This window comes from Pinus tabuliformis, chromosome 4_1, assembly GCF_031772625.1.
Source record: "Pinus tabuliformis cultivar Carrire ecotype Pingquan chromosome 4_1, CPIR1, whole genome shotgun sequence".
NCBI classification, from domain to species: Eukaryota; Viridiplantae; Streptophyta; class Pinopsida; order Pinales; family Pinaceae; genus Pinus; species Pinus tabuliformis.
In genome coordinates, this window is record NC_142303.1 from 193,144,308 (window position 1) to 193,171,628 (window position 27,321).

The following is a 27,321-nucleotide window of genomic DNA, read 5'->3' on the forward strand; positions in this document are numbered from 1 at the left end:
GTAACTTGCATAATTGTTTATTTATCTTTCTAGTTAATGTAAGCATTTATTTGGTATATTGAAATTATATAATGATTATTTCTTTTTAACAAATCAATCGATATTATAAAATAATATGTTCGACATTTATTTAGCGAATGCATCCATAGGCATTGCTATGCAACACGTTTTCATTCTAGTAGAGTGGAAGGATGTGTGAAAAGTAATATATGCGGCAAAACCTTTGTTCATTCTTTTTTCCACTTTAGTATACGTTACCCATCTGCACATTCCAACTTTTTGGAGCGCGGATTACTGAATATAGAAAACTTAATTAATACTAATAATGAAATGGTTATGGCTCACATTGCAACTTGAGTAGTGCAGAGATAGAAAATTAATTAATTAAAGCAATGCGACGCTCATGTTTTGTTGTTAATAGAAACATTAGTAGAAATCAATTAGATTACATGCAATCAGAACAAAGTCCATAATTCATGCAATTTGGACAAATAACAATTGATTCTTTATTATATTCAATGTTTTTTTGTTTAAGTAACCAATACAACAAATATATATCTATGCATGGTTAAATTACTGCAAAAGGCATGTTCCAAATGTAAATGGCATGAATAGAGATATATGTTACATTTTCTTCTTACTCTAAACAATGTAAAAACATTACAGTTCTTTAGCACAAATAACAAGAATCAAGAAACAAAAACCATTAGAAAAAATCAATAGAATTGAATTTGCATAAGATTATAATGATTTTACCATCACTCTACTAGAAATTCTTAATGTGATCTCAATAGTACCTACCATTAATATCTAAAAATATATCTATAAATGATGGAATTAATCCTTAATTGGGTTTTTATGATGCCCTAACTATGTAAAACTTATTATTTTATATTAGATAATCACCAAAATTTTGTCTAAAAATAAGGAAATGTGCACAAGAAGTGTGCGAAGAATATCATTTCAATCTACTACAATGTATACTTGTTAACAAGTGTGCTGATTACGTATTGATTCACCGAATAAATGCCAAAAAGACTACTTTATAATATCGATAAATACATTCCTTTTGATATGTTTATGACCAATAACCATTATACATGTGCAAAGTGCAAAGGTGCAAAGAAAACTTCCATTGTGAAAGATAAATATGCAAATAATATATGCACATCGTTTCAATTTCCTTGAGGCATATTGGCTGTGGAGACGTGTCCATATTCTTGAATTGTTTGCAAATAGTAAATTCTATTAAGAACTCAAACAATGTGTTGATTATGTGTTGATTCGCCAAATAAATTTTGGAAAAAGTATTTTATAATATCAATAAATACAATTTTATTGATATGTTGGGAGCCAATAATCATTACACAATGCATCAAAGTAAATGTTATTAAGCATCTGAGTGATGAAATGATTGCATATAGATTTGTTGAATAGATATGAATAGTAATGCTAAACATTAATTAATTATTCCATTCTAAGTACAAACTCATTTGTAGCGTAATTAATATCTTCCACTTCAAGTTCCCCGAACCTTCACAAACATTTCCATCTCGACACATTTTTTCCATATATGGCTACTCGAAACACTTGTCCTTTCTCACATGCTCTAGTACTAAATACTTTCAACAGTTTGTACATTACCTATTATCATTAGAATGATTACGTAATATAATATGCTATAAACACTAATATTTACTGGTGATCCTTTGTTCTATCAATATATTATTTGATGTGTACTAATGATATGAAAAACACGATTAGGTTTGACCACTCTAATAGTAATGTGTGTTAATCGGATAAACATGTGCACTAATTCTTCGAGTAATAAAGAGACATAGCCTTAATAATGCATTATACGAAAGTGAAATATCTAGCATCTAGTGCATTTGATAATTTGAAGAGCCTTATACAAATCCATTGTGCAAACGAAGCTTCCTTTGCACAATACTAGAGTTTTTTGTCTCAACAATCTTCGCTTCGAGAGATTGGCTAATGTTTTTTCAACTGAGATGTGGTTTCAATGGCTTCAATCATTTAAAAATTAGTATTTTGCAAAAAGAAAGTGTGTGAGGGAATTGTGTGGAGGGAGAATGCATGTAGAAGTATAGAACATTGCAGCAAAATAATTCAGAATGCAAAGATACAGATCAAGCTTTCATTATGGAGAAAAGTGCTTTTCATTGTGCAGTTTTGAGATGCTATGTAGGAGCTAGAGAACCATGTCTATAAGGAAACCTTTGCATTTCACACAATTAATTCTTCTTCCACTATCATTTTACCTGCCTCTATGTGTGATACGAAGGTTGTTGAAAATAGCAACAAGAAATGCTAAAAATAGAAGTGCTAAAAATAACACTACTATAAATAGCAGTTTGACTACCAGTGTTGGACATAGCAACAAGGAATGAAAAATGGAAATGCTAAAAATAGCATTTCGAGATGGATTCCAATTTTAGTTAGTCCCTGGACTAAAATTGAGAAGTAAAATTCGAATTTGATCTTACCAGTTGTTTGAAAAATAACTAATTAATTCACCAGGATTTAATTAGTTGTAGATAATCAAACATGAAGTCTATGTGAAGACATGCAACAATTTCTCCATTGATTGAGGAATTTATCCATCAGTTAAAGAGATAAGGATGAGTTCTATTTTGAGTAGTAATTAGTTGGCTCAATTAACTGAGTCAAGTCCAGTTAGATTAATTCAAACAATTTGTTGAATTAATTGTGAGTTTAGTTAGTTAATGCATGCTTGCATGAAACTGCTGCACTTCAGATAACTGAATATTCTCTCATAAATAACTCATGCATGTCAGTTCAGTCAGAGACCCAGTTGAGATTAAAGGAAGGGACAATGTACTATCAGTTGGAGGAATTTTCCTATAAAGGAAACTCATCCATGCAGAAGGAATTATCTCCTTCAGGTTTGTGCAGTGATTTCTGAGCCAAGTGAGCAGTGTGAGGTGGGAATTCACACTTGTGGAAGCAATGGACCCCAGGAAAAACTGTGCAAAGAATTAGGAGGCTTGGAGGGCAGAGGAGAAGGCTTGTGAGAAGCCTTTGACTGTCTGTGAGCAGCAGAGGGATTGCAGAGATAGCAAGATAGCTTGTGAGCTGATTCCTTTTGTAATCCAGACTATATTTCCACTTGTATGATAATACAGAGTTGGGGTTTTAGGCCGAGGCTTTCCCTGGGTTATTTCTTCTGTGTTATGTGTGATTGATTTCTCCTTTATCAATTATATGTGTTCTATTGATCTTGCTCATATTCGATTAGGCTTTCGCAAAGTTTGTTGTAAAAGTAGATCTTGTATTTTTCTTTAGTATATTGCATAATCTGTTGATCTACAATGAGAATTTCTACATGGTATCGGAGCAAAGGTGATCAAGGAGAGAATAATATACAAGAAAGGAGAAGTTCGAAGTTTTTGACTCCTAAATATAGAAATTGAGTTCTTATCTCATCTCAATTTCACCAATGGTGTTCAACGGTTTAAGACTCGAATATGCTCTCGATGGCAGTTTGAATTATATAGTTTGGAAGGATCACATGGAAGTAATATTAGAGGATAACGGTCTAAAGGACTTCAATGATCAAGAAGTCCCCAACCTGACAGATGCTACTGAATTGGCGGAATGGAAGAAATGTGTGGCTAGAGAAAGGAGAATCCTTCTGGAGGGAGTTCGAGACCACATAGTCTCGAGTCTCCATGGGAAGGAGACATCATTTTCAATGTGGAAAACATTGAAAGATCTATATCAAAACAACAGCGATTAGAGGAAGCTGGCGCTGAAAGACAAGCTTCGGAAAATCAAGTGTGAAAAGGGCGACACGATCTCTACGTATCTGAACAAGCTCACCACCTATGGGGATGAGCTTGGAAGTGTAGGAATCATGACAGCCAATGATGACATGGTGAGTCTTGCACTCCTCAGTCTTCCTAAGAGCTGACATAGCTACCAAGACTCGGTTAATGGAGGAGAGAAACTGCCAGATTGGGAATGACTTTGGCCGGATATGATGCAAGAGGAGATAAGAAGAAGCACCAAAGATGGTTCTTCATCCAAGGAGGATGAAGAAAACTACGCCTTAGAAAGTAAGGCAAAGAAGGGGAAGGAGAAGGTTTCCATTCAAAATCTAGTTCTTCCAATGGTAGGAAGAAGTTTGATAAATCTAAAGTGCGATGCTTTCGTTGTCATGAGGTGGGCCATTTTGCTATAAATTGTTCATTGAAGAAATCCAAGATGGGATCCAACGAAGGATTTGAAGGTGAGGCATTGACTTGACAGTTTGAGTTGGATTTCACCCTATTCACATGCATGGTTTCATCCATGGTGGGATGTGGTTGGTTTCTTGACAGTGGAGCTTCTTTCCACATGACTGGTGACAAGAGTTTGTTCAGTACTTTGGAGGTGAAAGATCTCCAGATACTCATAGCAATGTGTAATGATGAAGAGTATAGTGTCTTAGGTGTAGGCACAATTGTTTTTCAGAGGGAGCATGGAGCTCACATTACCTTGACTGATGTCAAGTATGTACCAGGACTGAGGAAAAATTTGGTGTTGATCGCAATGCTGGAAGACAAAGGCTATGATGTAGTCTTCAATAAGGGAAAGGTTTTCCTTCGACACATCACCACGAGACAGGTGAAGCAGATCGGTTCACGAGTCAAGAACCTGTATGCTCTTGAGGTTCAAGATGCATGAAAAGCCTTGAGGAGCAAAGAAACTGATGGAGTCTTGGTGGTTGAGAGGGAGAGTAAATTACCTCTCAACATGCAGTTCCAGAAGAAGTTTAAGACAATTGTGGAGGAGCCACAATTGGTGAAGTAGCTTTAGGAGGTTGTGGAGCAGCCACAACTAGAGAAGTTGAGAGGAGATCGAGTGGAGGCATCTACTTATGTAGAGACCTCCAATAGGGGGAAATTTCGAGCTAAGTGGGAAGAGGGATCACATGCATCCATACCTCAAGGTAGGAGGTGGGGCAATGTGGAGTGACAGTCCCAAGAAGGCTGGAATAGGGGCAGGATCATTGAAGTACCCAACCTCTTTGATTAGACCTTGCTACAGGAGCCCGATGAAGAGTAGCAGGACTGGCTGAGTGGGTAGAGACAGATGCGGATGGAGTAGCAAAGAGAGGTATAGTGCAAGAGTTCTAAGTTTGTGCAGAGCTAGCACGCTGCAACAATGTGAGAGGCACAGGAGTGTTGCATTAGTGCAGGATGGCACAGAGAGGTGTGCAATGGTGCGAGATGCATGGAGTGTTGCGACAGCTCAGAGGTTAGAGAGGGAGCACTTGTCATCGACAGATGGAGCTTCAACATCAGAGGATGTTTCTAGCCCAATAGAGAGGTCAGTTGGGAGTTTTTTTTTGTTTCTAGAGTTAATGGAGCAATAACACTTGGTAGAAGTGTTGCATGCAGAAAATTCCAAAGGTACAGTTATCCGAATTGGATCCATGAAAAATTATCAGAGTTCGATGACTGTATCAAATCATGACAGACCTCAAGAAACTTGTGAACAAGAGCTATTAGGAAGTACCTCTCGATGGTGGCAGTTTGTAGCCAGCAAGGAATGACGAGGACCTCGGTCAAAGCGCATTGACCGAGGCCCAAGTAGACCGCGTAGGACGCAAACTAGCAGTTAGGAAGTCCGGATCGGAAAACAGAGGCCATTTCTGATCGCTAATCGTGCATCGTTGGGCAAAACCTGTCGAAATGGATTGGCCCCGAGTGCTCGGTCACAAGGGAAAGCCGAAAACTGTGGGCAAAGTGCTGAAATGATAGGCGGGTCCCACACTCCAAAACCGTGGAATATCGGAGGCGTGTTGGGCGGTAAGCGGAATTGTTAGGAGACCCAGCGATGCCATACAACAAACGACGCGTGTCTAATGGATGAGAGAGAAAACCGCCTCTCATCACGGGCTAACGTGCAAGCAAGTCAACCACGCGATAAGAGCGAACACCATAAGATCTGGGCGCTCTAGATCTAATGGCGGAGATTGCACACGATGTATGACCGGATCTGGAGGGAGAATTAAGCTACGACATATAAAATATTGAAGTCTGATTTGACCATTGAGTTGGTGGATGAATCATTACACAGAGTAACCAAAATACTAAACCGTTTGAGGAAAGAGCTGGCGCAGTTCGTAAGAGGACAAGTGGCCACTTACCTGTAAGACGTTACACAGTGGCGATGACGCAAAGGTAGGGAACTCCAAGAAAATAGCAACAGGCGATTCGAAGAGGTGGAAGAGGAAGAGAGCAGTGATAATACAGATTGGCTTTAAGCCATGAATAGATGGAGAACGAAAGACAAGAGTGAAGTGAGAAGACAGTGAAAAGAGAAGACAGTCGAGAAGAAAACAGAGAGACAGAAGTAGAGAACGGAGAGTCGAGCTGACCTGTAGAGTTAAGGCAGCATTGAGCAGACAAAACCAGGCTTGAGAGGTTCAAGCAATCCTGAAGAGGATATCTGTCAGGAACTGAGTACCAAATTGGACTCATTCCATTAAGACCAGTTGAGGTCCAAACTTAGTAAGGGGGAGTCTGTGCACTCTAGTGGTTGGGGGAATCCAAGAACCACCCTACTAAGCATCATTTGTTCTAGGAGACTCAATTCAAGCTCCTCATTGTAAAACTCTGTTCAAAGACACAACAAAAGAAGGCCACCACTGAAAGCTGGGTCGGAGACGTAGCCCAGGAGGATTGGGTGAACTCCTTATTAAATTTTGTTGTGTTTTGTTTTGCTTGCTGTGTTTCTCTTACTGTTTTCCAGTGTCTATGTATTTTGCAATCTTATCGATATGTTGCCTAAGATAACATAGACACACACCAACACATAAGTCTGTAATACCTTCATTCATTAATTTAATTAACTGAGATCACTCATGAGTGATTTTTAGATCATATAGGATCAGGTTCGAGTTGAATGCCTTTCTTGTTGAGAGGGAGTGTTAAAAATAGCAACAAGAAAGGCTAAAAATACAAGTGCTAAAAATAGCACTGCTATAAATATTAAGTTCAGGTACCAGTGTTGGACATAGAAACAAGGAATGAAAAATGGAAGTGCTAAAAATAGCATTGCTATAAAAAGCATTTCGGGATGGATTCCAATTTTAGTTAGTCCCTGGACTAAAATTGAGAAGTAAAATTCAAATTTGATCTTAGCAACTATTTGAAAATTAATTAATTAATTCACCATAAGTTAATTAGTTGTGGAAAATCAAACATGAAGTCTATGTGAAGACATGCAACAGTTTCTCCATTGATTGAGGAATTTATTCTTTAGTTAAGAAGATGAGGATGAGTTGTACTTTGAGTTGTAATTAGTTAGCTCAGTTATTTGAGTTAAGTCCAGTTAGATTAGTTCCAACAATTTGTGGAATTAATTGTGAGTTCCGTTAGTTAATGCTTGCATGCATGTAACTACTGCTCTCTAGATAACTGAATATTCTCTAATAAATAACTCATGCATGTCAGTTCAGTCAGAGACCCAGTTGAGATCAGAGAAAGGGACAATGTACTATTAGTTGGAGGATTTTTCCTATATAGGAAACTCATCCATGCAGAAGGAATTATCTCCTTTAGGTTTGTGCAGTTATTTTAGAGGTCAGAGCAGTGTGTGAAGGATTATTACACACAGGGGGCAACTTGAGGAGCCGGGAGAAACTGCACAAGGAAATAGGAGGCTTGGAGGACTGGAGGAAGGCATATGTTGTGTCTATTCAGTCTATGAGCAGTATTGTTGCATTGTAATGAGAGATGGATAGCTTGTGAGCTGATTCTTTTTGTAATCCGGACTATATTTCCACTTGTATGATAATACAAAGTTGGGGTTTTAGGCTGAGGCTTTCCCTGGGTTATTTCTTCTGTGTTATGTGTGATTGATTTCACCTTTATTAGTTATATGTGTTCTATTGATCTTGCTCATATTTGATTAAGTTTCCGCAAAGTTTGTTGTAAAAGTAGATCTTGTATTTTTCTTTAGTATATTGCATAAACTGTTGATCTATAGTGGGAATTTCTACAAAGGTATGTGAGTGAATTGTGTAGAGAGAGAATGTACGTGGAGTTACGGAACATCACAACACACTTATGCTTATTATTTCACACACTTGTTTTGTCTCACAAATCACAAATCAAAAACACATTCTATTTAATGTTGGACAATAAGTGTTCAATTCATAGATGCTCAAAGAAATTTAATTTTTAGGAAGCTTTGATGAACATAAATGCAAATTAGCATGCAAAATCTAACAAAATCTCATCAAGTAACATGTTAGTAGTTGCATTCACCAACTATTTTGTTGTCCAAAAAATGGGTTTACGGGAAGTGTGGAACAAGGGATGTGTGTAATATGGAGTCAAGCTTTCTTCTTTAGCACTTTGTATAATGCTAATTTAATATGCAAAGTTGAGACATACAAAAATAAGCTAATTTTGTGATATGTGGAGGAAGGAGAAAGGGTGTGCAGAGCAGGGACTATATCGATTCAAGCCTTTTTTCTCCATAGTGTCTTAATAACACAATGTGTGAATGAACAACATCTAGCATTTAGTGCATTATATAATGTGAAGGAAGGTTCCTTCATACAATAGTAGATTTCTTTGTCTCAATAATTTTTGGTTTGAGGAATGCCCTAATGTGTTTTGACTTGAGAAGCGGTTTCAATGGCTTCAATTGTTTAAAAACTAGTATTGTGTGAAAGGAAGGTGTGTGAAACGAGAATGCATGTGGAAGTATGAAACATCGCGACAAAAAAATTTGAAAGTCAAAGATACAAATCAAGTTCTCATTGTGGAGGAAGGTGGCTTTCCTTGTGCGAGATTGAGGTGCTATGTAAGAGCTGAAGTACCACGTCTATAATGAAACCTCTGCACTTCACACAATGAAAGCTTCTTGCACGATTGTTTTACTATCTTTTTGTGTGGAAGGAAAGTATGCAAGAGAATTGTGCAAAGAGAGAATGCATGCAAAAGTGAAAGATTCGTCCACTCTCATTTTACCCGTCTCTTTGTGTGGCACGAAGGTATGCGGGAGAACTGTTCACAAAGAAAATGCATACGAAAGTGCAGAAAATTGCGACACACTTGTGTTTTTTATAATGCAGACTTGTTCTGCTGCACAAATCACAAATTAAAAACACATTTCATTTAATGTTGGACAATAATTATTTAACTCACAAATGCTCAAAGATGACCTGAATAAATTAATTAGTAGTAGAGGTAGAGACTAGTTTCATTGTGCAGAGTGCAGAGATAAGGCAACATCAAGAAGCACTTCATACAATAAAAAATTTTACTTCACTTCTACGCTAGTGCCCTTCTACATTGCCCCTAATAAAAATGTTCACTACCCCTCCGCACTTCTAAAAACACTAAACAACTACAAATTACGAAAATGTGAACATTATAACCTTAAATTATTAATTAGCAGTGGAAATAAAGACTATGCTCGGTTTCAGCTATTACCCTTATTTTTATCTTCTATCGATCATTGTTTCATTTTTGATTTCAAAATTCACATCTAATTATATTCGAATTTATTAAATACCAAAATTAACACATCCATAATATTAGAATTTATTAGAAAAAAATAAAGTATGCAAAACTTATTTATATTCAATACTCTATGGATGGGATGAAACAAGATTCTCAATGATTAAAGAAGAAAACAACAAACGCCCACGATTATTGAATAGATTCGTTCGTATTTGCGCAAGGTGGGCAGAGATACTTGGAACAGTTTAAAGAATTGATCGCATTAGGTGAGTCTATTCTATCTGATTAATCGACTTTTCGTGCAGCATTTGTCGCGCCGCCATTCCTCGAATGCTTGTTAAATATTTGTGTACCAGATTTGCTTGGAAACCGGATAGATTCAAATCTAGATAATGCCATTCTTTTCTTGTGCGATGTGCTGTAGTTGATTTGGACATTTGAACAAAACATAGTGAGCCTACAAAAAAGGAAACAGAAATTATTGATTTTTTTCTTACAGAAGACGTCCAAATTTATCTTTCTATGATTTAAACAATGTGAATGCATTCATATTTATTTGGACAGTTGGAAAAATCTGGTTTAAACCATGTGAATGCATTTTGTATAAATATTTGTAATATTTTCTTTAATAATATATTTATTTTTAAAATAATAAGAAGTAATTAAAATATTTTTTCAATTTTTATAATTCAAATTTAATTAAATAATTTTTATATAATTATATTTTTAAATTAATAATTCTTTTATATATGATTAAAACATATTTTGAATGCTAACATAAAATGTCTATTAATAAGGGATCTAAAAAATAATATTCTTTACTATCTATTTCAGACATATAAAAATATATTCTCATTTTTCGAAAAAATAATAAAAATAATATTTCTAATTGGAAAATAAATTTAAATTAAAAATAGAATTTATCACTTAATAATTGTCATTATACTCCAAATATAAAAGGAAATCATTTTTAAAGATATATTATTAATATATTTATTTTTAAAATAATAAAAATAATTTTTCAATTTCAATAATAAATTTAATTCAATATTTTTTATATAATTCTATTTTTAAATTAATATTTTTTTATGTATGACTAAAACAAAAACATGTATTGGTAAGTGTGTAAATGAGAGGTACAAATGAACACATGCCCCTTTTATTTGAGGAGGCTAGAGGAAGGTGAAAATGAAGAAAAGAAGGAAGGGGTAACTAGGTATTTTTACTTGGTCCCAATTGTGGTTGTGGCTTTATGTCATTGATTTTTTTGTTTTACTAACTTGAACTGGTATGATTAAACACTCATATACAACATGTAATTTTAATTTTTAATAAAATTACCATTTTTCCTTTGTGAAAAAATTGTGTAAAAACTAAATATTATAGTTCTAAAAAAATTATGAAAATATGTAAGTGTGTAAGCTATTAGATTTAAAAGGCAAAATGTGTCTTTTCGCTTACATATGTTATAAAAGATATTTGAAAAGGAAATTATAAACCTCACTGTTTTGGGAAAATGTAACAAAACAAAAATAAGTAAAAGAATAATACTAATGAAAAACACATTTATAAAATATATTTTATATTAATTTATTATTCTAATTTATTATTTGTTTAGAATTTTATTTAAAAAATTAAAATGATACTAGTTTTGAAGTTACTTGGTTTTAGTATTATTATAGTAAAAGACTAATCAAGAGTCATGCAAACAAACTAATCCATTTATGTGGGAGACAATGCACAATCATGCATTTTCAAATATATAAAAAATTATGGTATAACGCTACTCAACAACCATTCACAAAGATAATCCACTTACGTGTTGGACATTGCCGAAACATGCATTTTCAAATAGGTAAAGTATAATATGTAAAAAAGGTAATATTATTATAGTAAAAATATAATATGTAAAAAAGATAATATCAATTTGAAGTTTGTGTTGTTTTAGTATTAACATGGTAAAAGGCTAATATATAAAATATTAGATATTTTGCAACTCTAAAATTTTGAAAAAACATGTTTAACCTTTTTGTATATTGCTAGACTTACAACAAGAAATAAAAAATTAGGATATACCAATTTCGAAGTAAAACTTCTATATATTGTTTTTTATGTTAAGTAAGAGTGGAGCCTTCAATTAACCGATAAAAAAGATTACATATGGTACGCGTCTTTACAAGTGTAAAGACCAACAAAAGACAGAGCATGATTAACAATCAATAGAGTCAACAAAACCCAAAACCTTACACATAAAACCTCCGACCATTTTACAACCCGATAGCCATTCGATAAGAACCCCAATGATCCGAGCCAACAAGAGAAAATAAACTAATGGTGTATAAAACTTCGGGTCCGCTCTTGGACTTAATCTTTTCCCATTTTGAAACCCGATATACTTTCGATCAATAATTCAAATGATCCGATGGTCCTCAATGATATCACACCGGAAACATGTGTGACTTTTACCCACTTCACGAATCCGATAAGGATTATAAGCCATTGGTCTATAAAAATTCGGGTTCACTTTAAGACTTAACCTTCGATCACTTTTAAAACCCGATATCCATTTGATCAAGCCCCTTTTGATCCGATGGTCTTTAATGATATCGGATCAGAAACTAGCACGACATTTACCTGCTTTATGGAGCTGATAAAGATTATAAACCATTGATCTATAAATCTTCGGTCTGCTCGTAGACTTAACCTCCGATCATTTTCAAACCTGATAGCCATTTGATAACGAAGGCCATCAAAACCTATGGTCTCTGTTCCTTCAAATGGCACATTGTTTACCAAATACTCATCGCCTGTAGTTACCTCTAGCTTAAGCATTGACTGTGGGATCGACGGTTAGGATTTACTACTGCACTCTCCTACTCCCGCTAGTCTTCCTCCTGCTCATTATTCATGGTTTGGAAGTACTCCATATCTTTGGCCGCCTGTCATTGACAGTCATCACGCAGTTTACCAGAGGGTGTAGAATCCAATCATATCGAATGTAGCTTTCCTTACATAACACTTCTTCATTCGCCAGACTATCAGCTAACATATTGGCTTTTCTTCACACATGAATGAAGCTGACAGTTCTCAGGGTTCGCAAGTGGGAATGAATACGTTGAAAGACCTACGATAGCCTCCAATGTTTCGACACTTTTCCAGGTGCCGTTCCATTACACATTTTCCTAGCTGCATTAATGACCAATTTAGAGTCATCTTCAATGATGGCATTGTGTAAATTTGAGTCGATTAGGATTCCAGGCACTGCTCTAAGGCCATGAGCTCCACCATGTTATTAGTGGCAGTCCCAAAATGATTGTGAAAGATATCCTTTATGCGCCCCTGCTCATCTCTTATGACAACGCCAAATCCAGCCATCCTTGGGTTGCCCTGAGAGGCTCCGTCTATATTGATTTTCAAAAAACCATGAGGAGGAGGCTGCCAGATATCTTTACCAGTAGTTGTTTTGCTCACACCCTTGTCAGTGCCTTGGGGAACCAGAGAATGGAGACCCAACTGCAGCAGTATGCAAGCATCCTGTGGTGAAGGAGAGTTCTCAGGAATTTTCCACATAAGGGCTCCAATTGTATCTTTGAGTTGTTGTAATATTTGGGCAATGATGTTTTGGGTTGAACCTGTTTTGTTCTTGAAAATCCTGCCATTGCGTTCTTTCCAGACATCCCAGATAATAAAGCTTAGAACCAGAGTCTAAGCTTTCTTAATGATTTCATTGATTGAGAAGCCTTTCCTCCAACTCTTCAAAGTGTTGGTGATGCTGAGTCTGTCCCCGTTAGTTTGCCTGAAGACTGAGGCTACCCAATCCCATAAGGTAGAGGTGAATGGGCAGAGGTTGAGTAAATTTTCCATCGTCTCCTCCTATAAGCCACATAGATGGCATTTTGATGGGCCAACAAATCCCCTTTTCATAATATTCTCTCATGTGAGAATTTTCTTTTGGTGAACCAACCACATAAACAACTTGATTTTCATCCATTGTGAGTTCTGCCAAAGGTCATTCCAAATTTTGATAATCAAAACCTAGGGCCATTCGTTTAGCTTCTTTGAGGTTAAAGGTGCCTTCGGTGTTTCGTCCACATCTCAGTTGGTCAGACGAGGATGACACCAAAATCTTCCTGTGTTCCAAGTCAAGAGCAAAAGAATCCGCCTGGGCCTTCAAAGGACTCTCTTCACTATAACTAATATCCTTCCACATTCTCCATTTACCATTGTCCCTTACCTGATCCTAGAAGTCACTTATCATAAGTAAACCTTTGTTGTCAGTGTCATTCTTGAGAGCGGTTAGTTCTTCTCTAAACAAATTTCGTTCCTGCAACCAGTTATCCTCCCAAAACCGTGCAAGGTTCCCAGCTCGGATGTCCCACAAACTATGATGTTGGACAATGGCTCTATTCTCCCAAGTGAGGTTCCAAATGTGGGAGCCCTTGATGAGCCCTAACATTCGGATATGATCCCTCTCCTGCCAATTATTTGCATATTTTTGCTTCCAAAGGTTGGCCCAAGGGGTTGCCGATTGCTTGAGCCACTTCCACCAAAGTTTGACTCCCGAAACTCTTTGAGGGTTTCAGGGTCATGAAGCCCCAAACCACCATTGGCCTTAGGTTTGCAGAGCTTGTCCCAAGCTACCAAAGCCCACTTCTTTTTCTCTTCCCCTTTGCTCCAAATAAAATCTCCTTGAATACCTCTGATTTGTTGCATAACTCCTTTAGGAGTAGGAAAACATGAAAACATGAAAATGGGTATATCCTGCAGGAAAACCTTTGTAAGCACGAGACACCCCACCAAATTCAAAGACCTGCAGGTCCATTTCCTGACTTTGTCCTGAATTTTATTAGTTACCGGCTCCCACAGTCCCTTGCTTAGAGGTTTGTCCATAAGAGGCATTCTAAGGTACTTGGAAGGTAACTGATCCCTTTGAAACCCGAGAATTTTGGTGAGGTTCCTTTGAATAGCAATGTCAGTGTTAAAAAATAAAACCTTTGATTTGTCAAGGCTTACCTTTGTACTAGCAGCCATAGAAAAGTTGTTCCAGATTTGTTTGAAAGCTCTAGCTTCCTTGACCATAGGAATGCCCTGCAGTATTGTGTCATCCACAAATTGTTGATGAGTAAGTTTCAGACCCTGGATTCTTCCTTTAGCATTTGCCATTTTGATCGCTCTACCTAGCCCTTCCATCATGAGAGCAAAGAGGAAGGGGGAGAGCGGATCCCCTTGTCTGAGACCCCTAGAAGGCATAAAGGTTCTAGAGGGAGAGCCATTAAGTAGAATGGAGAAGCTAGCCATGGATACAAGGGCCATAACCCATCTTATCCAGTTGTGGTTGAAGCCATAATCTCTTAGCACTACCCTGATGTAAGACCATCTTAGCTTATCATAAGCTTTCGCTAGGTCAAGTTGCATGATCATACCAGCTTGCTTAGTGCTCTTAAGATAGTGTACCACCTCGTGAGCTTGTATGATGTTATTGAGAATCTGTCTTCCTTCCATAATTCTAGTTTGCTCCTCTAAGATGAGGGCAGGAAGAAGAGGCTTGACTCTGTTAGCAATCACTATGGAAATAATTTTTTACACCACATTACATAAGGCTATGGGTCTGAATCTGTCTGGTGTCATAGCTTTTTCCTGCTTTGGAATCAAAGCTATGAAAGAGGCATTAAGAGCCTTCAAAATAGTTTTGGATCTTCTAGAGTCTTCCACAACATCAAGGATATCTTGTTTGACTATTTTCCATCAAGCTTTGAAGAAGTCCACATTGAAACCATCAGGGCTAGGAGCTTTACCATTTTGCATCTCATTGATAACTTCACTAACCTCCTCTTCAGACACTGCCCTATTAAGATTGTGGTTGTCTTCCCTGGTTACAAGCTTAGGAATGAACTTTGTGAATTTGTTAATGAACCGAGATCTATCAACGAGAGGCTCCTCTACTATGTTAAGGAAGTGTTGAAATAGGACAGATTCCATTTCTTTGTGAGAGACTAGCTCTTTCCCTTGAGAATCTTTAAGTTTTGAAATTTTGTTATGTGATCTGTGATCCAAGGTTGATGTATGAAAAAACTTTGTGTTTCTTTCTCCTTCTCTAATCCACTGCACCCTTGATTTCTGTCTTTAGAAAATCTCTCTTGTATGCACTGATCTTCCCATTCGTTCTGAAGAGAGTCAGCCTGGATTTTCTGTTCCTTGGTAAAACATTTTGTGATGATGATTTGATTAATTCCCTATAGTTTTTGGTCAACTTCTCTTTTGCCTTTAAAAATATTACCAAACTCTTTTTTGTTCCAATCTTTAAGCCTAGATTTGATGTGTTTAAGTCTCTGCTGTAACATGAACTTTATAGTGCCTTGAACGGGCATATCTTTCGTCCACCATTTGTCAATATTGCTGGTGAAGTCAGGGTGAGAGAGCTAGACAATTTCAAACCTAAAAGGTCTATTCCTCGGTGTACCCATAAAAGTAGCTTCAAGCTGGACAGGCTAGTGGTTCGAGCCTCCGAAGGGAAGGATTAAAGCTAACATATCAAGGCCTATGAGAAGGAGGTCCTATGAGATTATGAATCTATCTAGTTTAGAGGCGACTTGAGAATCTCCTCCCCTCTTATTGTTGCAAGTAAAAGTGCCATTTACTGTTTCGGTGTCCACTAGCCCCATGTTATTCATGAAGTTCTGGAAGGAAATGGAGTCTCTGCCTAGTTTTCTAGTACAAACTTTTTTTTCTGTAAGAGATCTGATCATATTGAAATCCCCTGCTAGAATCCAGGGCATATCAGGATATCTCTCTCTCAGCTCCTCAAGGGAGGTGAGAATCTTAAGTTTGTCTTCTAGCTTTCTAGGACCATAGATGTTAGTGATCATGTAGAACTCCTTATCACCTAAAGGTTGAATCACTAGTGATAGATAGTTCCTAGAAGCTTCAGCATCCAGGATTCCAAGTTTTTGAGGATCCCATAGCCTAATAATTCCATCCGCCGAGTTGTCCACTTTGACCTCTAGATACTCATACTTGATTAACCATTTGCTGTGTATCTCTCTGATCTTGTCCATAGAGCATTTTATTTCTTGAATAAAAACCATATCTGGTTCTTCTTCTTTTATTCTACTGCTAAGATTTCTTTGTTTCCTTTTACTTCCTAGACCCCTAATGTTCCAGGTTATAAGATTCATTAAGAAAGGTTTGTAAAGGAGTAACTGGTAAGATCCTTCATCTTACCTGAGTTAATCATAAGTTTCCCACATTCGGTCAGCAACTCATTCTGTTTTTTTCTTCCTCTTTTCCTACCTAGGTTCTTGGAAGAATGCATTGGTGTATGCTCCATCATTTTCACCCCTATATTCTCCTGGCTATCATGGTTTCTTTTGACTCCAGAACACTTCGTTTGTGATCTCCAGAGGAAGAGCTGCTGAACCTTGTCAAACTCCTCTTTTGGCAGAGAGTCTACCCCTTTGGTGATTCCCTTTTCCAGAAACTTTTCTAGATCTAAATTCTCCCTCTCTAGAATCTCTTGCAATTCATGGTCTTCCGTTCCAGCCTCACTTGGGGTCATCTCATGGTCCCTAATGAGCTCCATAATGCTCGGCATATCATCCTTTTGTTTGATATTTTATGGTATATCCTCCATATTAGCATCCCTTTCCTTCTCAGTGGGAATATTCTCTGATTCCTGGTTTGTCCCGTTGTTTCCAACTTCTTCTTCTAAGATCTTGAAACTATTGTGGCTCAATTATCCATCTTCATTAATTTTCTTTTGGTACTGCTTCCCTCCTTTCCCTTTACCCCTAACCTTGAGATCTTTTCCTATAGTGGCTTTCGTATTGCTCTCCAGCTTGTTCAGTGGGTAGTCCCTGTATAGGTGCCCGTGTTCATGGCACTTACAGTACCTAAATGGGACGTGTTCATAGTCCACCGCCTGCACCCATTCCTCTTCATACACTTCTAAATGATTGCATCCAGAAGTGCTCCAGATAAGTCCATTTCCACACATATCTGGGCGAAGGAAGTGTATTTTCCTCTTAGAGTAGCATCTGAGATCTTTATTAAATGCCCTAGCTTGTTGCCGATAGCCTTTAGAGACTCCAACAACTAATAATCTAAAGGAAGGGAGTAGAGTCTTATGCATACCGATACCGATGTGAAAGTTTCTCATTCTGGGACAAAGTTCATTACGCATGGTCGCATATAAAGGCTTGTCGAAGTGTAAAAATAGGGTCCTTCCTCAAACACTCTATCTTTATACTCTAAGCTTGTTAACAACACCGTGAAGAAGCCCTTGGACCCAAGGTGAAGGTTTATTTCCCCCTTTGGTTTCCAGTGGTTCCTTATCCATGCTTGCAAAACCTACTCCGTCGATATTATCCCCATAAATTTGCAGATAACCACATATTCTACCATGTAATCTTTGTGCACCTGCAGCACTATGTCACTTAAAATGACTTGAGGAGTAGTGGTCGACTTGGGTTTACAGACCCCTGTTGTACTCATAGGAGCAACTTTCTGACTGCTAACCTCTGTCCTCTTCTCCTTACTAGCTTCCTCATGATTCTCTTCCTGTCCATGAGATCTGATATTTTCTGATTTTTCTGTATTCGTAGCCTCTGTTGCCACCTCCGTTGGTTTCTTGAAGTGACATGATCTAGCTCCCTTACTTCTATCCGCAACCACTTGACTGTAGGAGGGAGCTAAACTCCCTCCTCCACACCCCGCCAAGGTGACCAACGGAAAAACCCTAACGTAAAACCCTAGTTCAAATTGCAGAGCCTTGAGAACCAAGTATGTATCAAACTTCTATATATTTTTAAACTTACACTCGAGAATAAAAAAATCAAGGTAACACCAACATTGAAATTTGTATCTCTTTCACTATTATTATTGTAAAAATCTAATCAATGTTCATCAACAAAAACTAACAACATGTTTAAACCTTCTGTATATTTAAATAAAAAATTCTCCTCTTAGCTCTTTCGCATTTTGTAAAAAAATATTTTAAAGTAACTTTAGATTTTAAAATTTAAAAGACAAAACTGAACACTTTAATATAAAAAAAAATTAAAAACACTTTCTAGGAAATCATAAATTTCACTATTTTGAGAAAATGTAGCAAACCAATAGTCTATCAATTTGTTGAAATCTATTTGAAAAAACCAACTAAAATCCCATCACATTGTGGCTACTCTTTTATAAAACATGTGTTGAAACCTATATGACAATAAAACTTGTTACCTACCTCAAAAAAATTAAAAAACTACAGTTAGCTAAAAACAACTTTGTTTCTCTCATATACAAACCCTAATATCAATCAAATATTAAGCTTTCAAGATTTCTAAATACATGATATGCTTATTGTGAAATTAAAAATAAAACTCATCACCATATAAAATGAATAATTACTATTGACTAAAAGCAATGACAAGCAAGAAGAAATCATCTTCACTTAGATACTTCATGTATTCTATCCAAAATTGTTTTTAAAACAAAGTTACTCCCCATCCATTATTTAAATGACAACTTTTATGAGTAATAATGACTAAATTTCTACAATACTTTTACAAAAATTCCACCTATTAATGGGATTTGGGCAACACAATAGTGGTTGGGCACAAGTGTCTTTGTCATTAGTGTGAAAATCTTTAGCCATTGTTAGAGTTCAGACCTACAAATAATAAGAAAATAATGATTAATTGAAATCTGCAATTTAACAATAATCGAAATAAATAAATACCTCCCTGCAAATAATAAGAAAATAATGATTAATTGAAATATGCAATTTAACAATAATCAAAATAAATAAATAAAAATTACAAAGATTGCCAACTTCAGCTTCACAAGTTGTCATTTTCCAAATCTATAATATTTGAATGCCCCCAATAATGGCAATAGGTCTTTAAGATTTGAAGTAGAATGAAGAATGAGATGTGTATATACAAGACAGTGGAAAAAATCACACTCAAAATTTTGTTTAAATATTATTAATTTCTTATTTTTAGAATTGTTTTTTACTAATTTAATTATATTAGTTGAAATGGAAGATTTATTGTATAGTTGTTGCTTTGAAACTTATAGAAAGGTGAAGGGAAAAAGATAAAGTCAAATTAAAAATTATCAAGAAAAACAATTAAAAATAAAACTATGATTAAAGGAATTGATATTGAAAATAGACAAAAAAATAAAAGGCCAAAGAAAAAGACAAAAAAACAAAAAAATATTGCAAAATGTTTTAAAATATTTTCTCTTCTTTAAATTTCGCAAAAAATCTATGATTCACGGAAATGGAAAAAAATCAGAAATAAGAAAATGTAAATAAAAAATAAATAAAACTAAAGAAAATAGTAACTAATAGAAAAAAATGTCATTTGAAGTCATTTTAAATTGAAAATATTGTGAAAAAAAAAATATAATTCATGAAAATAGAATAATAGAAAAAAGGAAACAAAAAAATCAAAAAGTTAATTAGAATGGAAATAAACTAAAAAAAAAATATAGTAACTATTAGAAAGGGAAATTACTAAACAATCCATAATAAGCCCTGAACCAATCACAATAAGAATAAATAAATTTATATAATAAAAAAAAATATAAAAAAATGAATTCCTAATTTTAAACTATCGATAAATGCCATAAATATTTGGTCAAAGACAAACTAATACTCAGGCAAAGTAAAACTAAATGTGTTATACCATGCCTCGGACACTAATAATAATACACATAAATTATATCTATTTTAGTGTTATTATAAATAGTTATAGTTATTAATATCAAAATAGTTATTTGATGATACATTTTATATGGATAATTTCAAAATAAATTACTAAAAGTTAATTAAATTATTAAATTATATAAATAATTAATAATTAATAAGTATATACTTTTAGAAAAATATCTAATAAGATTTTTAATCATGAATATTCAACCACTTAATGATGGATATTCTTAACTTGTAGATAGGCTTTGTTACAATACCACATTCGTGACTTATCAATGTCATATGCCAAGAAAACCCTTACTCATTTCATATGACATTTGCTTATATGTCATTTCTGGATGAATACAATATGCTCTACTCAAGCTTGAGCTCAACCTGCACTTGTATCTTCTATCCTTTGTCTGACCGAGAGACCTTGGCCAATACTTAGCCAAAATTTTGAGCCTCCAAGCCCCTCTCTCCTTGGGCTATTCCCTTCGGAATTAGGCCCCCATTAATTAGGGAATTCACCAATTTAGATTGCGCAATTCCTATAGGTCATTCTTTGAGTGCATGCATGACCTGTACAACTTTGACTAGTTTACAACTAATATTACACTGCCCTTAAACTCCAATCACAAGTTAACACACCTTTGTCACTCTGTGAAGAAAGTAACCATTTTGTTGAAATTGAAATTCCAATTTCTCCTAATTTAATCAAAGCAAAATTAAATTAGGATTTTCTTGTTGCATTTTCAACAAACCTAGTTATGTTCACATTCAATTATGAATTTATGGAATGCATAGGAGCCATGGTAATTGTCCATTTGAGATTTCCATTTCTAACCACTAAATAGATTCATTTTATAAAAATTGAGATCTATCATGAGCATACTAACAAGAAACTGAATACATGAAAACTCTCAAAATCAAAATCAAACAAAAAATTGTTATGTCAATTTTATTATTTTTATTGAATAAAGAGAAGACTCATCAATCTAATTACTCTATTCCCTTAAGTTTTTTATATAGAATATAGATTTTCCATGGGTGAGCATGTGAGTTTCAACCTTCAGGTTGAGAGTGCATGGTGTGGGATTGCATGATGTGAGTCAAGATTGAGACAAGCTTTTTCTAGCATGTCCAAAAGCTTATATTCTACTTAGTGGAGCACAATTTGTGTTTATCTTAAAGTTTATAACCACCATGTGTTTATCTTTGAGTTTTATTTTGTGTCTAACTTATTTCATTTTATCTACTCTAATTCAGAATTGTTTATATCTAAAATATAGAGTTATAAATATATATGCAATAAATATCTCTATCTCTATTATATACATGCATATATAAATAAACAGTTTTAAAAATTAATAGATGTCACCGATGACCTGCACCATTTGACCTATATGTGAGATTGGGCCTTATAAAATTACAACAATTTGATAATTAAAAAAATACAAATACAAATAAATACCCATCAAATTTCACCAATAGTTGGAATACCGTTAATTTAATTTTGATGTTTTTGGTAAATTCTTAAGAGGTGCACACTGAACTGATGTGAAATAATTCATAATCATAACTTTGTGAGAACAGTTACGATTCATGGAAGGATATAACCTGACATTGAACAATTATTGGCTTTCCGATAACAAATTAATATTATTGCTTCTGATTGATAATTGGAAGCTAAAATGAATTAGTGCCAGCGCATTTTATTTTTTGATGGCTATAAACTCACTTTCTAGGGATTATTAGTGGATCGTATTCGCGTCATCAAATTGGGAGGACATACCATTGAATTAGATTCTAACTAATGGTTCGGATCTGGTTCATAACTACTTATTTGATTAAAAAGTTTATCAGCTTATTTGTGATTTTGAAATAAAAGTTCAATTATTTAAAATATATTTTTTATATATAAATAAATTTAAAAATATTAATCGTTGTTTACTATTTTTATAATTTAAATTTATAATTCTGCACAAAATTTATAAAGTTTTTGATAAAATTAACAAAAACAAAAAATTGCTAAAAGAACCAAGGAAATCAACCATACCTTCATTTTATTTTTAATTGCATATATCATTAAAGAAAGATTCTACAAGTTGCAAATATTTAATAAAAATTGCATATATTATTAAAGAAATATTTTACATGTTTTTACAAAGTCACTTATATGTGTAAAGATCGAGAGAGGGACACAAATGAAATTGTTGTACGAACACAAATACTGATTGGCCGTGCACTAGCAGACGATGTATATATAAATAGGAGATGCATTGCCACGCGCAATCAAGGTATTGGAGTTGGACCTTCATGATGCGGTAATACATCCAAAAAAATTATCCCATCTGACGTGACATGCACTTAGGTAACATCGATGAATCATGCAAATATTTAATTATAATATTTTTTTTTATAGATTATTAAATTTAATGCACTTTGTAATCATGGTGACGGTGAATATAAAATTGGATTTAATTTATTGTAAATTTCGAAATATTTAATGGAGTGGAGTAAAATAAAATACATAATTTTATTTTTCTTTATTGAAATTTTAAAATATTTTAAAATTTGTAATTTAAATAATCATTTAATAATGTTAATTTTATTATTCAATTTTTTTTATTAAATTTAATTAATTATCTAGAAAATAATATTTATTTTGGAATAGGGTTTTCAGAATTTTAATCTAATTATCAATAATTATTAGTTGATCATAGGAATTTTAATAGTATACACAAATTAAAAGTTGAAAATTAGTTATGTTTAATTTTTATTTTAATTATTTGATTAATGCAAAAAACTAATTTTGGTTTTTTTACATGTTGTATTAATAAACAATGTTATTGGCCTATGGTATTGTCACAAAAACTAGTTAACATTAAAAATCTTCATGGTAAAACGGAGGTAAATCTCCATGATTAAGAATCTTAATTTTTATGATTAATTTTTTAAATTTTAACAGGCTAGAATGTACCATAAAAATAAGTATTTTAATAAGTACCAAGCATAACATTCTTTCAATGTCTGCCATGAATAAGCAATCATTTATGTCCAATCACTTAATTTTCCTTGATCAATAAAAAAATTCTTGCCTCCATTCCTTTCTATAACTCTTCAATTACTAGAGAACCCCTTGATTTCTTATCCCCTTGCTCCTGCCCAAAATCATCTTTTCCAAATTCTATCCATTTCACCCTCTTTTTGTCTTCCTTAACTTTTTAAATTATATTCTCTATTTAATTTAATTAATAAATATTATTTAATATTTATTTTCTTATTTATATTTTAGATTGTTTATTTTTCATTAATTATGGTTTTATATCATTAATTTTCAACTAATTCTTATTTTGTTATTTAAATAAATAATTAAATTCAACTAACTAATTCCTATTTTATTATTTAAATAATAAAAAAAAATAAACTAATTTTATTTCTGCTATAATTCTTAAATCTCATTAATTTTTATTTTAAATTTATATACATATTATTTTATTATTAATTCTTATTTATTATAAATAATTTAATTATAAATAATTTTTACATTTCAATTAATTTTATTTTATTTTAAAAATTATTATTATTTTCAATTACAAATATTATTTTATTTGTCTTAAATTCCTTAAATATTAATTTAGTTAAATTTAATAATTTATCTATTTGCTATAGTCTTACTTTCTATCCTAGTAATTTATCTATTTGCTATAGTCTTACTTTCTATCCTATAAAAAAAAGTTTTGTTCTTTCTATCCTATAAAAAAAGTACTTTAGTACTAGTTTACTCACAAAAGTTCTTTGGTCTTAGCTAGATGAAGTAACCATTACTTTGAACAGATTAAATACTTTGAACAAATAATTTTTTTTCGACACAGTTCACTTTCAAAAATCTCCAACCATATAAATAATTGTGCAAGTCTCAAATCACTTATAAATATTTTAATATTTATTGATGATGATGATGGTTAACGTAGAGTGAGACCAAATTTTGGTCTATTGAACCTAAAGAAACTAATTATTTTGTTTGATTTAAGATTTTATTGCTATGCTAAAAAAAAGAAACCAATTATTTAGTTTGATTTAAGATTTTATTGCTATGCTAAAAAAACTTACCCTTGTTCTACATGTTTTGTTCTTGCTATCCTATAAAAAAAAGGTACTTTAGCACTAGTTTACTTACAAAAATTCTTTGGTCCCAGATGGATGAAATAACCATCACTAGTTTACTTACAAAAATTCTTTGGTCCCAGATGGATGAAATAACCATCACTTTGAATAGATTAAATACTTTGAACAAATAAAAAAAATTGACACAGTTCACTTTCAAAAGTCTCCAACCATATAAATAATTGTGCAAGTCTCATATCACTTATAAATATTTTAATATTTATTGATGATGATGATGGTGGTTAACATCTAGTGAGACCAAATTTTGGTTTATTGGACCTAAAGAAAATTTGATTTAAATTTTTTTTACTATACTAAAAAACGAATTATTTAATTTAATTTAAAGTTTTATTACTATACTGAAGAAAAACTTCATGTAAAACTACTTAATTTATGTAAATGCTAACACAATGATATCTCAACGAAAACCTCATTTAAAACTATTTAATTTATATAGATGCTCAAACAATGATGTCCCGACGAAAGTAGACGTTAGAAGAATAGGCTGAAAATCGTGTTCCTTGCGATTTTGGAGGTAGAGCCAGGTCGAAACGTGCTGGGAATCAAACCTAGAATGCATCTGGTAGATTCTCACCGGTCTACTTGTCAATCGCGGATGAATACACAGTATCCTTATCAAGATGGATTACATAATCTCTTACGCTTTTACCTAGCCGCCGTTTAGCTCAGCGGCCAACAAATCCCTTTTTGGTCCGGGAATTGACGGATTCAAGATATACCACTGCATCACAAATCCATTTTATTGCCAAATACTTAGAAGGAGGCGCTTTCCTGCCACTCTCTGTAAATAAAGAGTAATAAGTTCAGGGAATAGGAGTGATACAAATGTTCATAGTTCGGCCATGCGTGCAGACTTTGTGCGATTTTGCTTGATTTGGGTAGTCAGGAGAGCGTTGTTTCGCATGCAAATTTAGTGGGCTGCCACATGCTTGGCAAAAGAAACATGCGATTGTTGACTCCGTAAGCGTTGTAGCTGGCGTTGGTCTTTTTGTCAGTCAGCAAATCTCCGGGATAACCAGAGTATGCGCCCTTCCCGAATATGCCAGCGCAGGCGGTCGCTGCCTCCAGGGGAGCCAAAGCATCTCCTTGATAGTACCCCGTGTCGAAGGGATTCGTGGCCGCCCCAGCCAAAATTGTCGCTATGTTTATTATCATCCCATCCACACCCACGTCTCCGTTTGGCGGAATAAGAGGCAGAGTCGGAGGCCCGTAGAGTGGGGCTGCGAAAGGCCACGCGCAGAGCCCGGGACACTGAACACCAGAGTCACCCACCCACGCCAACAAGATCTTAGAAGCGGATTTAGAATTAGTTGCAGGAATTGAATCATGAAAACCGCAGGAGTCCATGCAGAATCTCTCCACGTAAACATCCGCTGCAGTGAGAACAATGTAAATTCCCTTGAGGTCAGTAGGAAATAATTTGGCGGCCAACGCCCCCCTTACTAGAACTGCGATGTCGCTTCTCATTAGGTTTTTTCCACGGGAGCCCAAGGCATCGGAGGTTTGGCCTCCGACCCTAACAACCGGTGAAACGCTTCGTTGAGCTACGTCTTTATACTGTCGAGTGATTGCCCACCAACTGCTCGCCGATGGCTGGGCTGGAATCTTTGCTCCAACAGAAGCGAAGAAATCAGAAACCGTGGCTTTCTGGAAGTGGCTGAAATTGCCATACCAGAGAAGATAAACGTTGATGCTACCAGGTCCAGTGAGAAGGGGTCCCTTGTGATATTGCAATACCAGAGGTGTTGAAGCTAACAATTTTCGGGCGTAGTGACGGATTGCAGGGGAATTTAGTGAAAGAGCCTGTGTAGCAGTACAGCATATGAACAAGAAAAACAGCATGGATAGCTTCCTGGCTGAAGGTGAGCCCTGGAAATTTTCCATCACTAATTGCAGAGAACGCTAGCAGGGAGCAAAAAACAAAATCCTCAAGGGCTTACAGAGCGGTCAAAGAAGACAGTACTCACAAGTCTATTTTATCTATCGGGGAGAAAGTATAGAAGAGAGGCTCGACGGATTCGTGAAGAAGCCCTGCGCCCTTAAATAGAGGTGACGAGGGAGAATTTTGAGTGGAGTCCAGCGAATGCCTGTTTCGGGTAGACCATGTAGGTATTACAGCTGGCCATTATCAAGCTCATTGCCGTGGACCACACTTTCATTTATCATACGCCCGCAGACTTTCCGGAGGAAGTGACCTATTAAATACCACGCGTTTAATTTGTGATACTTACGGTAGGTCTGACTAGGGCGAATTGCATGCATGACCCAGCACGGCTCTCACAGGCATGCGTGTATATATATATATATATATATATTTTGTCAAATCTATATGGAATGGAATTCTTTGTTGGAATCCTGCCAAATGCATGTAGATCTTGTTAATCCTTTTCTTTACTTCCGCGCACACATACATGTGAGAATTTATCTTAATTAAAAAAAATTGAAGTCAGATTTATAGCCGAGTAATATGGAAAAAAAAGATAACGCTTTCATTGCCCAAAATCATGAGGTATAACCATTTTTGTTTGTGATTAAAGATGATAAAATGGGACTTTGTTTTATATGCAGGTATGTTATGAGATTGAGGGTATTATAAACTTTAAAATTATGTAATGTAATTTGGGTTAAAACATGGAAGTTAATTCCGATTGTCATAGGGTTCATTTTTCTTTGGCGAGAGTTGGCACATTCAGGAAGATGAAGAACTATGTGTGGAATTATTGATCAATTTGTGAGGCACTCTATTTGATGATGTAGATTGTTATTTTCAACCTTTAGTTGGCACATTCAAGAAGATGAAGAACTATGTGTGGAGTTATTGATCAATTTGCGAGGCACTCTATTTGATGATCTAGATTGTTATTTTGAACCTTCATCTTGTGAAGAAGATATCTTTGTTGAACCAAAATGTTTAGGGTGACCATGACTTGTGCA

General features: G+C 34.7%; 1 protein-coding gene across 1 annotated transcript; it reads right to left on the reverse strand.

Annotated features, from left to right (window-relative positions):
- Positions 1-24,782: 24,782 nt before the first annotated feature.
- Positions 24,783-26,410, reverse strand: LOC149174869 (protein EXORDIUM-like 2). Its single transcript, XM_089419442.1, has one exon. The coding sequence runs from the start codon at positions 26,269-26,271 to the stop codon at positions 25,270-25,272; it is 1,002 nt and encodes a 333-aa protein (XP_089275568.1). The 5' UTR covers positions 26,272-26,410; the 3' UTR covers positions 24,783-25,269.
- Positions 26,411-27,321: the final 911 nt, after the last annotated feature.

Excerpts from the sequence above, each read along its gene's own strand:
- LOC149174869 (XM_089419442.1), bottom strand. The coding sequence starts at position 26,271 with ATGGAAAATTTCCAGGGCTCACCTTCAGCCAGGAAGCTATCCATGCTG.